The 15,623-nt window shown below is 49.1% G+C and overlaps 1 protein-coding gene across 1 annotated transcript; it reads right to left on the bottom strand.

Moving 5' to 3' along the window:
- Window positions 1-10,450: 10,450 nt before the first annotated feature.
- RHOV (ras homolog family member V) lies at window positions 10,451-15,617 on the bottom strand. The gene is made up of 3 exons (XM_026849411.1): window positions 15,409-15,617; window positions 12,130-12,188; window positions 10,451-11,794 (listed from the first exon to the last, which is right to left on the bottom strand). The coding sequence occupies exons 1-3, from the start codon at window positions 15,602-15,604 to the stop codon at window positions 11,354-11,356; spliced, it is 696 nt and encodes a 231-aa protein (XP_026705212.1). The 5' UTR covers window positions 15,605-15,617; the 3' UTR covers window positions 10,451-11,353.
- Between the last annotated feature and the right edge of the window lie 6 nt (window positions 15,618-15,623).

The raw sequence follows: 15,623 nt of genomic DNA, 5'->3' as shown, positions 1-15,623 counted from the left end.
GGGCTGTTTTCCTCATTGGAAAACTGTCCCTATTACCAGAAGATTTCCCTGTCACTGGCAGTGGCTGAGATGGAAGTGACAGCCCATTTGTTTTGCCCTCGCTGCCAACAGTTGAGCTCATCTGTGCATGTAGTGAAGGAGCGTGCAGAAGACATTTGCATTTTTGCCTCATTTCCATTTACCATCCATTTACAACTGCTCACCGAGTTGATGTTTGGCTTTGAAAATACGACTGTATTCAATGTGATCTGAAAAACTCTGTGGGACTGTGAGCTGTTGCCTGGTCAGCCCCTGTCATTTCAGCGTGATCAACAAGCTGCTCTCGCCAACTTCAGAACCAGCTGCTTCTTGTGCAATTTTGCAATTAGTGATGCATATTATAACCAGGCAACTTCCTTACACCCAGAGCAGTATTTATTTCGCAGGGAGATGCTTTCTGTAAAGCATTCATACCCTGCTCAGTCAGCACTGATGAGGCAGGACTCTGCAGACAGCACCCCACGTGTAGGGTGAGTCCCCCCCAGGAGTTTCTCAGCCCTGTGAGAGACCCTTTTCCAGTTCCCTGGGCTTTTGAGAGCTCTGGCCCTTCTGCACAAAACTAGATTATCCCTCAGTGACTTTCATCCATTTACTGAGATGTGGTTTGTTTTCAGACAGTTGCTTTCCTTCCTACTCGTTTTTCCTTCTCGACCCCAGAACACCAACCCAGTGTATTTGCACAGCAGCACCCCAAAGCCAGATCTACAGACAGTTCATCCAAATTATCGCACAAGAGCAGATATCTCTCTTAGCTGGTGGGCTACTTGGAGGGGAAGGGAAGAATAGAAAGGCAGTGATCCTCATGGAGTTATCCCAGCAGGCCCCCATCACCTATACTCCTCCAACCTCATTTCATAGCATGGCAGGTGTGATGTGAAATGCTCTGCTGCATGACCAGCTGAAGAGGTTGTGCTAGAAGTTTGTGCCCTTTTAAACCACCAGAATTCTTTTGCCCTGCAAATGCTTCTCTGGAGCACGAGAGGTACATGCAAGGGCTGCTCAGGGAGATGGTGGAGTCCCCATCCCTGGAGGTGTTTAAGAGTCGGGTCGACATAGCGCTGAGGGCTGTGGTATAGTTGGGAACTGTCAGTGTTAGGTCAATGGTTGGACTGGATGATCTTCAAGGTCTCTTCCAACCTAGACGATTCTGTGATTCTATGAAGTTGGTGGGCCAGGGACACCTGAGTGTTTATTTGCATAGTCAGGATCTCTACAACAATGAAGTAAACTTCAGTGGGGAGGATGACTATAGCCAGAACTCACAGAGAGTCTGTGTTGGTAGACTGAGCTCAATAACAAAACCAGTTATTAGTAAGTAGTAATAATGCTAAAGGTAACAAGGTATCTACTTCATATTGTGCATAATATCAATAGATTTAACTTTCCTTCCAAATGCTACAACTTGCTGAAATTCCATTTCTTCTCTGGGGCATATACTTCCACCACTTTGGAATGTTCCTGGCACATATTCCAAAATAGATTTTTGTTATGACCCACACTGAAGTCTGTGATTTCTGTAGGACAGAAAACTTTCCCTCTGGGGAACCATGAGTCCTTTGCCTCCTAAATGAAAGAAGCAGCGTGGTCTGTTCACTTCTGAGGGATCCCCCTTCCCACAGAGCCAAGGGATCTTGAAAGAAATCTCCTTCTAGACAGGGCTCTTAGGGCATCAGAGCTATAAGGGCTGAAGGTGTGACTCGTTTCTTCTCAGCAGGAAGGTGGGAATCCTGGAGATGTCAAGTCAGGAGTGGTCAGTGTGGTTGGGTTGCTCCAGGGCTCATCCAGACCCGCTGACGACAACAGGCCCGTGGTTCAGCAGCCCTGGCCACACTGCAGTGGGTGGTCACCAGAACAGTACCGTTCCACCCCAAAATCCACTGGAAAAAGCTAATCTATCAAAACACAAAAGTGTTGGTTTGATAATTCCTGGCCAGCACAAGCCTGTAGCCCTCTTATCGGTTCTACCAGGTGAGGGAAAAGACAGGGTTGTGGAGTACATGAGGCTGGGCAGCAGCTGGGGCTTGCTCCTTGCCATGGGAGTTTCCCAGGCATGGAATGACCAAAGGCAGCTGAGGTCTCCAGGCAAAGGAGATGTCTGGAAGAACCTTGCAGGGGGAAGCGATCTAGCGATGAGTCACCCTAGGCTCAGCTCTGATATCCTTGCCTGAAGAGGCAGAGGTAATTGCCTCTGATTAATGCTGGCAAACGTCTGTGAACTCCAGTGAGGATATGAAAGGCCTGACATGCCTCTTTGAGATGGGGGTAAGATAGAGTACAGCCAAGTGTGGGAAGAAAATTAAGCTGAGATGTAGTTTTTAATTACCAATAAAGCCGTGCTCTAGGATGGAGGGTTGAGAGCAGGACTCGGTCTCTTCCTACTCTTTTATGCTCTTTGATATATAGAAAGGAGTTTAGGGAAGAGCAACCAGAGCTTGCTGTAGAGTCCCATTTGTTACATTTAAATGCTCATGCTGCCCCCTCATCCTTTCTTGCTGGGAGGCTGTAATTATTTAGACCACAGATGTGGCCAGAGATTTCCAGCGAGTGCCAATAAAACACAGAATGGCAGCACCAGTGAAGTCAGCACTGATATTTAGCAGAAGAAAAACTACCCCTTTCCTGGCTGACTATTCAGCCAAATGAGGCAGGAGGAAGGCTGGACTACAGAGTGTTCCGTTCCCTGGGTGCTCAGCAGCCCCGCTCGGGTCTCTGGAAGAGGGAGGGCGAAATGGGCCAACCTACGCCTGACAGTAAGTGGCAGCAGGAGGCTTTCAAGCCCCTCGGGTGCATCTTTTTGCACCTGAGAGTCTGTCTGCAGCTCAGTTAGGAAGCGTGATCAGCGCTTGGTGGCAGTGGGCAGTGAGCTACCTTCATCCAGCCATGTTGGGTAACACCACAGCCCAGTAGCACGGACGTCCGCATGGGCTCGGGCATGCCTGCCCAGGCCATCGGCTGCTTACCCAGCGAGCTGGCCTTCTAGGACACGTCTGCTGCTCTCGGCTGGCTGATCTTCTCTGCCAGACTATGCAGAGGTGTTTCCATGGTCAGAGCACCTCTTCCTCCTCTCTCCATCCTACACCATGATAGATGCAAGGTAGGATGCTGTTTCTCCACTCATAAGCTTGTTCTGAGTCTTGTTCAGAAATGGTTCCTACTGCTGCTGGGTGTACAGACCTCTTGTGTGGTGGCCTCTCATCCACCTGGGCTGTGGCTGTGCTCAGATCATTCTGCCTGTGTAATGGCGCTGGGTGGAAGCAGTGGAGCCAGACATGAATGTCCCACATTCTGTATTTTGGGTTCATATCTTCATTTTTCTCTGGTGACTTGATAGTACTAGTTATCTGAAGACATCACATTTCATTCTTCCTCCTCCCCCACCACATCACCAAGGTGGCATATGTACAATTTAAGTAGTAATATGTATAGGGCTTCCTTTTAATCACCTCTTAATTTTGCAGACCATGGGGTTTCGTGTTTCCTTCAACAGCTCTGAAGGTTGGAGACAATTGCTCTAACTGAATACTGAATTTCTCCCTTAATTGCCTGAATCCCAGAGCTGGAGCTATAATCACAGAGTTTCGTTTTCCAGATTTCTCTGGAAACTCACAGAAGACAATAATGGAGACTGCTGTCTGGACACATCTCAGGGCTTTTGTCCCATTTTTAGGACCATGAGAAGTGCTGTGATGTTCATGGCAGTAACTCTTCCCCTGCGATGGCACCCTGTGAATACCAGTTAATAAATGTGTATCACACCCCATGGAGGGGAGGGAGCTCCCTTTTGCAAATAGAAAAGGGAAAGTCATTCACCTAAAACCACACAGGGAAATTACTTTAAAGTCTAGGTTAGCACTTCCAGATTTCTGGTGACCTAAACTGTATTTAGACTTGCCCTCTCTCCCGTCACCTAATGCAGTGTCTTTATCATCTGAAAAGAGATGTTTGGAGATAGTGGATAATGCACTGCATGGAAAGGTAGGATGCTGCTGTTACTGGTACTAAATTAGCCAAGCAGGTGCTGCAGGATTTCCTTTTCCTCCCAAGGTATGGTTGTATTTCATTGGAGTCCCCATATTTCAGACTTAGCATCCTTTGACAGGAGTCTTGTACATGTAAAACTTCACTGTTAGACTATAATAACTCTGGCTATTCTACAAATCTATTTGCCTTACAAGAAATAAACCAAGTCATCCTATAGACAGATGTCACAACACAAGATATCTTATCCTACCCTCTCTTCAGATTATACCCTGCTGCCCAGATAATATTCCAGGGTGGCTGTCATCTTTCATCTGCTCCACGTTATTAAAACCCCTTAGCAAGGAGGAATGAATATTTATCTGTGCTATATATAGCACTGTGCGTATTACTATCCACAGCTGGAAGTACAGCTTGTGTGCCCACACTCAGATCTTCACGGTTTGGTTTTTGCAAGCCTTTTTCTCTCTGCGGCCACCGTGTCTCTCACTGGCTGGTGGCTTTGGCACTCTGCAAGAAGCCTGCTGCTCTGCTTTCCTGGCAGAGGTTTCACAGGGTTTCAAGGCCTCCCTCCAGTGCGGTTATTAAAGGCTTTTGTTTATCTTGTGAAATCTGCCCCGTGAATGCTGACACTGGCTGAAGTGCTGGGAGAGTTTCCCTGACTCTTCCTCTCGCTGTCTCTCACGGGTCTATTCCCATGAAAATGATCTCAGGTGTGCCGTGCGTCATCAGTCCGCCCCAGGCACTCACTGGCTTACTGGCAGGGAAGATGAATGCAGAGTTTCTGAAGCTCTGCCCGCTGTAGCCAGGTCCTCCTCCTGCCTCCCGGCCTGCTCCAGCACTGCAAAGCGCCATCCCAGCGGCTCTGGTAGCGGCAGGCACCAGCCATCCCCAGGTACAGGTCGCTCCCTGGGCAGGTGGCCCAGCAAAGAGCCCGCTGCAGGAGAGCAGCTAGGGCCCTGCAATACCTCCTGAACCCGATTCGCACTGCTCGGGCAGCACTTTCGCAGCCTCTCTCCTGTCCAGCCCCACAGGGATGCACACTCTGCCAGGAGACCTGAATCCTCCCATGACGGCCCCGCTGCAGCACGTGATGCTGACTTACCTCTTTGGATGAGAAAGCACCTCAGTCTGCAGGGCTGGGGTGTTGACGCTTGCTGCCAGCGAGATCCCAGCTAGATCCCTGGCTTCTCCCTGTGTCCCTGTTGCCACTGAGCTACCCAACCAGGTGTTCACCTGGAGAAGCAGAGGATTAAACTCAGTGGCAGGGTGAGACTTAAGGGGATGGTGGAGGAAGGGCAGGCCCATGACTTGAGTGCCCTGAGCCCCTCGATTTTAACAGCCGTGATGGCACCACCAGCACAAGCGTTCACATGTGGGTGGCCGCTTGGAAATCACCAGCACTGTCCCCACCAGCACGCTCCACCGTGTCACCAGCACGAAGGCGCAGCCGCCAGGGTGCTGCGGCAAGGGGGCTTTGCTGTGTGTGCTTGACTCGCCAACCCATCCCCTCCCATCCCCCTGCCTCTACAGGACTGTGGAGGTTCCTCCATGGGAAGTTGAGCTCTTTCAGCCTCACCACCAGCAGAGCCAGGTCCCACAGGTGGGATCCTGCTACCAGGGGCTGGGGGAAGCAGGAGGCACCTTCCCCTGGCCAGAAAGCCAGGCCTGGCTCCAAGGCTGACTCTGCAGCGCTGCCCTCTCTGTCACAAGCTTGGGGAAGGTTCCTGCAGTGCCTGGCTCGCTTTCTGAGAAAACAAGGAAAGAGAAATTCACCCTAAACCCTGGGAAGCCCGTGTATTTTCATTGTATTTTAATTTTAAGAGATTGTCTGCCCCGCCCAAGATTATCTCATGGGAAAGAAAAGCCTGGCTCAGTGACTCGTGGTGAAACTTGTCCCGGAGCCAAATTTCCCCGCACCTGATGTTCCTCTATAGCAGCAGAAACCAGAGTATTTCAGTTCACAACACTGCCCCAGGGGCAGTGCTGGGGATAAGGGGATGGAGGGGGAGGATGGGACCCACATCTCCTCCTGCTCTTCCAGAACAAGTCCGTCAAGTTTGGATGCTAAGCAGCTCAGTCGGGGAGCTGGAAAGGGCATGGTGTCACCCTGGGAACCAGGATCACGTGGGGCTGCAGCAGAGGGAACCTGTCTCAGGGATACGTTGAAACATACCCTGCTCTCTTGTGCAATAGGTCTTTGCAAGTACAATGCTGTATTTATACGGTGGGAACGGAGAGCCCAGGGCTGGACTCCGCAGAGGCATGAGTAAGCAGCTTCCAGGAGGCCCAGGTGCCAGCTGGGCCAGCTCTTTGATTCCTCTTCTGGGAGCAGATGCAGACTGGGAGCTGGGTCTTGACAGCATAGTCTTAGAGCCATATTGTAAAATTTGAGTGGTTTCTTTGTATAAATGCATAAATAAATCTCCCAGGCCTACTACAGAGTGATTTAGCATGTCTCCAAGAGAAACAACGATGTAAAGGAGAGCCAAGATGTTTAAGCAGACCAAGCGGGCCAAGGAGAGCCTCCTGGGCACGGAGAACTCGGCAGGGTTGGAAGAGCAGCAGTCCGACTGAAGCACAGGCTGCGAGAAAACAAACATTTCTTGTGGTGCCAGTGCCTGTTTGAGCAGTGCCTCTGCTCACCCTCACTCCTCCAGTTCCCACGCCGCTCTTCACAAGGCCATGGAGAGGACCGCAGGAAGGGACCAACCAAGGGCAGGAAGGCATTAGGAGCAAAGTTGAAGCAGACTACTTACCTGCCACTGCAGCTGAGGCAAGTCAAATCAGGCCCTGCTTCCAAGCTGGAAATGGTTGCCTAATTGATAAATAGCATTAAACTTGCAGCAATCTGAAAAAAAAAAAAAAGCCAGTTAGCACCTGAGCATGAAATTGGGGGGACGTTAAGAAAGTTATAAGGTTGTTAACAAAATCACACCCCTCTCAGGAAATGGGGGAGGATGCCATTCTCGGGTAATTGTGTTTCAGCAGGATTCAAGAACTGCCAGGTTCCTGCTGCTGGACTCATGTCAGCTCCTGACCTGGTAATAATTCAGCCCGTCCTTCAAAGTAAATAGGACGTAACCTACAGGGCATAAAGATCTCCTGAAGGGACCTTTCAGACTTGCCCTTCTGGCGCTGGAAGGAGGCTGTGTTGAGTCAGACGAAACTTGGTGTTATTTTGGGGATTAATTCCCAGTCAGGGTTCAGTGGAAGCTTGGGAAAGCGTTGCCAGCTGGGAACCTTCTTGGCACAGCTAAGCCCATTTAGGGTGTGCTACCTACAGAGAAAGGAAACAAAAGGGTCTTTTCCACACCGCGTTCCTACCATTGCTGACACCCGAGCTCAGCTCCTTTGGAGGTGGCAGCTAGCACACCAGCTTCATGTAGAATTACACACAGCCCAGTGCATACCTGTGCTGAAGTACTTGCAGTGTCGCTTATGGTAGTGGGAAAGCCCTGATGAGTTACTCTGCTGGATGTGGGACTGTGCTGGAGTCTGTTGACCAGAGTACAAGTCAGAGATCTGAGCAAGAAGGAAGGTACTATAGAGTTTCAAGCCTACAAGCATGTTGGCTTCTTTTAGCATTTGATGCTGAGCTTTGCACTATGGAGCATCAGATCTACTAATCATAAGTATCCTTACTGGCATTAAAGTAAGTGGCACTCATGTGGAGTTGTGCTGGCCTAGTAATGGGCTTGGCTAGCTTCATCCAGCCTGGTGGGGTGGTTTGTGTTAGCAACAGTCTCCCAGGAACTCTCCTGTGCTCACAGCATCATCTGAAAATACAGGTCAGTCAAGCAGCACTGCAAGGCAGAAACAAGCCCAAGCTGTACCAGAGCCAGGTTAGCAGCACAGGTCTGGTAATGCACCATGGAGAGGACTAGAGGCAATGCTTTAAGGACCCCTGGGGTGGCTTTGGTAGGACACTCCATTTAATGAGATAGATTCACCCCCACCACCAGGAATTCAGCTTTGTTCACAGGTTTCAGGGAGTTTTAGGGTGCTTATTGTGCACATGACAGGATATGGCTCAGTGGGATGACTCACTCCCCAGTAAAGTTAATTCACACTTTCCTGCTATTTCCATTCACAGGTTCTTCTGTAAGCTTTAATGCTGGGAAGCTGCAAAGCAGGGAAACGGCTCCAATTAATCCCACAGGGTTGCTTTACATCTAGCAAACAGCAGACTGCAGGAGGACAACGTGGTAAAAAAACCCCAAACCAAACCTGAAACAAGTTTTATTGGCAAGAATCATGTCCTATCGGCAGTAATTTCCTATTCCCTTCTAGTTTCTGAATCACATTTGCTCATTACCTCTGCTACACTGTGGGTTTTGTCCATTTTCTTTTCTACTCTGCTTATCTCCCCCCACAGTCTCACTTTGGAGCAGCTGTGGGGCCCCAAGATGTGGGTAGACAGGAGCCCTGACCTACCTGCGATGCTGTGACGAAGGCTAAAACGATGAGCCCTGTGAGCTGCCGTGGATAGAGCTTTTGTGTCCTACGTGGCATGGACAAAATTTTTCAGCACTCGAGCAGTGTTTAACTACCAAGGTAAGTTAAATAAAGCCAGTCGCTAAATTACCCAGCAGCCTAATGACAGAGCAGCATGCTGTTATTAAGGCTCCAAATGCAAGTCCTACATGGGCTTGTCTCAGTGAGTGCTGGGAGGGCCTCCTGACTGGTCCTTGGGTGGCAGCTTCTGGGGAGAGGCACTGGAAGTCTCCATCCCCCTCAGCAGCCTCCACCTTGAGCAGGTGCTGAGGGAGACAAAAATTAACTGAGGCAACAGAAGGCTCTCGGAAGGTTTCAGCTATAAGGGTATTTTTCTACCATTGCTAGCGGGGGTTAGGACATGGAGTGAGTAACTGGGCAATTTCCCTCTTATGCTATTGTCAGTAAAATGGAATAACTCCTCCATCTTAAAGCCCAGCTTATTTTGCACTGACAAAACTGCAAACACAAATTGCAGACATTCAAAACATTTATTTATTTGAACAAATATTAGATACAATCACAGAGGAAGAAAGCAGCTCTCAGAACAGTTTCTTTTCCAGAATGAAATAATCCCTGTTTCATACCAAGCTATTTCAGGACAACCCTTGCTCTCCTCAGCAGGAGGGAGGCTGGCATTTTTTCTACCTGTGGGTTTGTTCCACAGGGGTATGGCGTGCTCCTTCGCAGGTCACACGACAGCCCTCCATCCCACAGGCTAAAGAAATGCGTAAAGACCCAACAGACAAACTGGACTAGTGATACAGCAAAGGTGCCTGTACAGGTAAGTAATGCATGCAGGGATGCATTGCCAAGCGAGAGCTTTGTTCGGGAAGCGCTGTCCTGTCTATAGAGGCCTGTAGGACGCCACTTCTAGCTACCACCTCCGTACTCTCCTCTTAGGACTCCTCCCTGGACCTGGATGGCCTTTCAGCTGGGGGAGTCCTCGCAACATTCAGCTCATTTTGCCACACCATCCTTTCCAGCTGCCTTACCTACAAGCAGCTGTGGGCCACATCCCTTTGCAAGAAGACCTGTCCGCCTCTTTCATACTACGATACTGCCCAGGGAGACAGCAGGCTCGTCTTGCGTCCTGAGCTGGGCCACAAAGGGAGAGGATTGTGAGAGATATTTGCAGGCATTTGTATGGATCCAGAGCCATGCTGCATGACTTGCATTTGTTTTTTACAGGCCCAACAGCTCAGATATGCTTGCTTTTGGTACAGGGCAACCAATCCACAGCTATAGCCCCTTCTGTCACATTACTCCCGTGTCCCCAGAGTGATGGGTCATAGCCACATGCAGAAAACCCCCTGAGTATTGAAAGCATTGCTTGACAGACCTGTCATGCTCTCTGCTACATAAACCAGAACGAAATGTCTCTGTGAAAGAAGTTTTAGAAATTGATGTAAGTTCTGTAATAAAATGTGAATAGACTCACAGGGAAATTAATCCCCCGAGAAACAGGTGAGAGGGGAACGGAGCAAACACAGTGAATGTTTTTGTCTGGCAGGAACTTCATGGATTTCCTTTGCTTTTGATTTCAGCAGATCAAGCAGCGGCGGCTTTTAAGAAAAGGAAGCACAACAGAAAGAAGCCCTGAGCTCTCCGTTCCTGTTCTGCAGCCTCAGGAAGAACAGTACAAGGTAAATTCTGTTCTGCGTGGATCTGAAACTGAGGATTTATTGAACAAGAGGGACTCTCTTTCACTACAACCCCCTCGTTTTGATACAAAACTTAATGTATGGAAAATATTACTTTGAAATTGAGATCACTAGCAAAGTTTCCAGGTCCCTAGAAGATCCCCTGAATATTAGCATCTCAGCTAAGTAGAATCAAAACCTCCATTTAACAGTGTTCATTCTTCTTTCCTTCTCCATCTCCCTTTCTTCCTTCCTTTCATCTCTTTTTCCTTTTTATTCCCTTCTTTTTCTTCCCTCTCTCTTCTCCTTTCAATACATGCATCTGCATTTCACTCCTCAGTAGTATTACAAATCCTTCACTGACACAGTTCATCTCTGCTAGACAGACAGAGCCACTCAATTGCTGTTCTCCACCTGTTGTTTCTCTCAAAACACCACACACAAAAAAAGCCTTTCAAAATAGGTCCCCAAGTTCATGACTACCTCTTAAGATAGGACTATAGCACTGGCATCCGCTGGGCTACAGAGTTCTCTCAGAGAACATTTTCCTTAAAGAATTACTGCAGCTCCCAGTGCATTTTCCCTTCAGCCTGCTAATGGCCTTTATTTAGGAAAAACCTTCTCAAGGGTACTTCTCAAGAGCACAGCCAAGTGACTTCTACCTATTTTGTCAAGCAGAACCTGAGAGGGAACCCAAGCCTCATGTTACAAACTTGGCAGTCCATGTCTGACCACACTGCAGTTGTCAGTAACTGCCCCTGCCCTACTCTCTGCCAAGCCTGTAAATCAGCCAAAACATAGGCAGACTTCAAAAGTCCCTCACGTTTATTATGCTGCGTTAGGACTCCAAAAGTGTGTTAGCTTCAGACAGAAAGCTGATCATTTTGAACAATATAAGAAATCTGCCTGTTCTAGGGTACTGAGTCTTGGTGTGTTAAAGGCTCACATCAGTGCAGGACGTTACAGACGTGTCCGGCAGGTGCTTATAGCTGTCTGGACCATTCCACATCCCGGCACAAAGGAAATCCAGTTCATGTCTCCTAGGGATCTGATACCGTAACCCAGCAAGAGCTAGGTTTCCAAGCCCAGCAGCTTATCATACCCTCCTCGCTGGGGCCATAGGAGCAGTCACTCCAAGAAGGTGCAGAGCCAATACTAGCATCGGGTATTTCTTTCTTCCCCCCCTCAAAGCAGCTTCAGACAAAGCAGAAGAACTTCTTCCAGCGGCACTTGGAGAGAGTTTTGATGCCTTTGGCTGTCATCTTCTTTTCCTGACGTGCTTTGTGCTCAACACCGCTGACAATGGCCATGTCAAAAACTTCTTTGAGGTTCTTCTGGGTCAGTGCTGAGCACTCCAGGTAGGCTTCAGCCCGTATTTTGTCAGCTAGACCTTCTGCCTGAGGCCGGGGCACAGGCTTCACATGGTAGCGATCCAGGCTGATGAGGACATTGACATCGTCCCGCAAATCTGCCTGTGTCCCCACTAGCAGCACCGGCGCCCGGGGGTTGTGAGTTCGTATCTCGGGAATCCATTTCTCAGTGATGTTTTGGAAGGAGCTTGGGTTTACCACGCTGAAGCAGACAAGGAAGACATCGGTGTCGGGGTAACAAAGTGAGCGCAAACAGTCAAAGTCCTCCTGTAGAAAATGGAGGGGGGAAAAAAAGAGTCTTTACTGGACTGATCTCCTAACAGCATGATGTTGCTGTGGCTTTTCCACACATTAACTAGGACAGCAGCACCCTCAGAGGCAGGCATTGTGCTGACATTGCGGCCACGCTGCCGTTCAGACACATGTTTCAGAGCTGAGGGAGTCTGTTATTCACCTGCCTGACTGCCATACCAGCAAACAGCTGATGCTGGGCTAGTGCATTTCCTTCCTTCCCAGTTAAACATTGCCTTCCTCAATAGCCTGCAAACAGTCCCTGTCCCACTGGACCAGAGCTGACAGCTGCTCTGATAGTCAGAGCTTACCTGTCCAGCGGTGTCCCACAGTTGGATCCGGACTGGGGCTCCATCCACCAGGACCTGCACTGTAGCAGAACAGAATAAGGGTGAGTCTAAGGGAGTTGTCCAGCATACACACGCACACTCATACAGGGTTTCCCCAGCACACTCTGGTTTGTATCCCACTGAAACGAGTTGCTGAAGTCACTCAAGCCTGTCCTCCTTGCTGAACATCCTCCCAAACCTCACTAAAACAGATGAAGCTTGCACTGGCAACATTAAGAGCCTGTAATACTTTGTAATTTTGTTATCCCTCAGGTGTTTTGGGCTGTGCTCTAGTATTTTGAAAGAACAGTTCTATATTATGGGACAACTGCTTCTCTAGAGAAGAGCCCCTAGCCAAACGGTGCTCTGAGAAAATTTGTTGTTCTTCCACAACGCAAAAAAGCAGACAAAGATAAACACAAAGTGAGAACTCAAGCAACTTGCTCCTAGCTTCTTGGCCAAGGGTGGCAGTTCAAATTAGTCTTCATTAAACAAGCTATTGGAGAGTTTTCCCAACCAGGCCAGAGATTTGGCCTTAAAAACAGTGTTTCTGTGAGTGCCTTAGCTAAGGAAAAGCAAAAACCTAAACCTAACTTTGAAATGGAGAAGCTATTAAGGAAACTGATGAGTGAAATCCCCTTCAGAGTCTATCCACACAGAGAAAAACTGCTGAGTTACACATGTAAGGTCTGCTCCCATTTCACTCCCTAATCACAGTAAGCCTTCATGTGGTATCAGCTGACTCAGACTGAGGGCTGGCAGGACCTCTGATGGAAATCTGGAATGAAACTGTTAGATGTTTAAGTGCACAGACACCACAAAGACTGCCTAGGAACCGAGGAAAAGGAGAAAGGGGCTGGGGGAGCTGGAAATCACTTGAAAGTCTTAATAAAGGGGAGGGGGCTGTGCTCTGATGAATAGAGGCAGACATCCTGGCTAAGGTGATGATGGCTGGCACTTGACACAAGGTAGCTAAACTCCTTTGCTGTGCAAGGCGAGAAGGCTTTATTGTCCTTTTTCTTTAAAACAAACCCCAAAACCCTAAACAGAAGTAGGATCAATCTTTTGTGATTCTTGAAGTAATTACCCAGGTGAAAAAAGCAATAGAAACCACTGACTTGGAGGGTTTTACACAAGCCCTTGGAAGAGAGCACTCCTCCCTGAAAGCAGTCTGGGAGAAAGAGGGAGAGCAGACAAAAGGTGAACTGAGTTTTGGTGGGAGACTGAAACTGAAGGAAAAAAAGAAGGGGTGGGTGCATCCACCACAGTGCCAGTCCTTGCAGCATAGCTGAAAGTCATTGCTTCCTTGTGACTGGGAAATGGTTGGATTGTTACCATATCTTTGCCCCAGAGGAGGAAGAGAAACCTGTTCCTGATCAAAGGACCTGCTAGATCCTGACTTGATCTTCAAGGCACTGGGCATTTGCCTTTCTAGTATCTGGTTTCTTCTGTCTCCCAAGTGCCTTGAGAGAAGGAATTAGCATCTCTGAGATGTTTTACAGTCTTCAGAAGAAAGACACCACATATTTTAACTGCTGCTCCAGTGCTTGCACAGGGTTTTTTCGTACCTGCTGCTAGCTAAAGCTATGCTAGCAACTCTGCGACAGCCCTCCAAACACCGCCCTCACAAGGTCCACACCCTCGGGATGAGGCTGGATTTTGGTACAATAGCGAAGGGGCCGGCAGAACAGGATAGCCTGGTAGAGAAAGGTCACTGGGTACGTTTCACTCAAAGCTGCTCTACCTGGCAGTGACACCCAGCAGGAGGTAGCGCCCAGACAAATGTGGCTGGGTCACAGACCCAGAGCCATTCCCCTGATAATGCAATACTTTCTCCTATCTTGTTATTGGCATTACAGTCCCATGACCAGGCTCAAGGTTAGGATGTAAACTGCAAAGCTCAGTTCTGCTGACAGTTTCAACTGCAAGTATTCCCCAAAAGAGGGGGAGAATTGGGCTGAAATTTCTGAAGTGGATCTTGAACTGTGCTTTGTGAATCCAGGGAGGGACTTTCCTCAGGTTTATCCAGGTTAAGAGTAGGGGTGGGAGGGGAAACTTCTCTATTCTCCCCTTTCCTCCCAATAAGCAGAGAGTGAACTTTGGAAGACCTGTTTTTAATGGGTTTGATTCCTATCAGTGGCAAATCTATGCACTTCGGGAACTCGGGCTCGGCACTTGGACAGTCAGAGTGGGGCTAAACCCACATGCAGCTATCTTCAAATTACTTGCTGCCAATCAGGGAGTCTCTGAACTCAAACTGCCTCCTCCTTTCTGGATCCTTTTACTAGGGATTTTCCCTTTCCAAAAAGGTGGAGGCTAGTAACTATGGCAATTTCAAGCCTCTCTTAGCCCATGCTGTATATATCAGTGTACAGGAAGCAGAGAGAGCAGTAACCTTTCCCTGGGAGGACTCGAGGGCTCAAGGACACAGTTCCCAAAGGGCTGCTGGACCCAGAGCAGCAGCGTGTTCCCAGTTCCCTTCCTTCAAGCGACAGTGGAAGAGCTTAGAGAGGGTCAAGTCAAATCAACAGCTCCCATTGTAACAGTGAGCAACTGGAGAGACATTGAGACATTGAGACAAACACTCCCTCTAAGAACCCCTGAGACTATGACGCATTAGAAGTCTTGTTCCTGGTCTGCCTTGAGCCCATCTCTGATCTACCGATCTGTACTGTCATGTACTGTTGTGTTTCTTCATATCGGATGAAGATCAGAAATCTTTCAAAGGACTTTGTACTTTCCTGGGGTTTAGATTAGAAATTGGAGCCCAAAAGAAGTGGAGAACAAGAACAAAGATAGCATTTACAGAAGTGGAAACTAATAAGAGCTCATCAGCTGACGGGGAAGGCAATTCTGGCCAGACTCACAAAGCTCTTCAACTTTCTGACAACTTCTGTGCAGCGCTAACTTCAGCAGACATGTGGGGAAAGGGATGTTTTTGCTGAATATCAGCCAAAGCTAGAAAGCCTACAGTGCAATGCTGTGATATTTCTGAAGCTAAAACCCACCACCAGCAACAAAAAATTAAGCCCCCTTCTACTTAGCCATAGTAAGACCCCAAAGCCAGGAAGGTGCCCGATTTCATGGAACTTGCAAGCCGGCCCAACACGTGCCCCATTGACCCACACAGCTGCCAGAACACCAAAACTTCACCCCGAGTGGCAGCAAACGCCCCTGGAGCTCTGTGCCCCCAGGCTCCCTCCCCCTACACCCGCAGATCCGCCGGGATCCCCCCGAGGCGCGGCGGGGCCCGGTGCCTACCGGAGAAGGTGTCGAGGGCGGTGGGCTGGTACTCGTCGGGGTACCCGTTGGTGGTGTAGCTGACGACCAGGCTGGTCTTGCCCACGGCGCCGTCGCCCACCAGCACGCACTTGATGCCCAGCTCCGGGCCGCTGCCCCGGGGGGGGCTGTGTCTCCGTAGGGCGGGCGAGTAGTCCAGGAGCTCCTGTGGGGGCATGGTACCGGCACCGGCGGCT

Source organism: Athene cunicularia, assembly GCF_003259725.1.
Source record: "Athene cunicularia isolate RWA chromosome 5 unlocalized genomic scaffold, athCun1 chr5_part1, whole genome shotgun sequence".
NCBI lineage: Eukaryota > Metazoa > Chordata > Aves > Strigiformes > Strigidae > Athene > Athene cunicularia.
Note: the sequence above shows the minus strand (reverse complement) of the source record. Positions and strands in the feature narration are given on the sequence as shown.

What these genes read in the sequence shown, in the direction of transcription:
- RHOV (XM_026849411.1), bottom strand. Translation starts at nt 15,604, where the DNA reads ATGCCCCCACAGGAGCTCCTGGACTACTCGCCCGCCCTACGGAGACAC. An exon ending in CGCCCTCGACACCTTCTCCG is followed by an intron (nt 12,189 to 15,408) that starts GTAGGCACCGGG and finishes GTTCTGCTACAG; the next exon opens with TGCAGGTCCTGGTGGATGGA. An exon ending in TGTGGGACACCGCTGGACAG is followed by an intron (nt 11,795 to 12,129) that starts GTAAGCTCTGAC and finishes CATTTTCTACAG; the next exon opens with GAGGACTTTGACTGTTTGCG.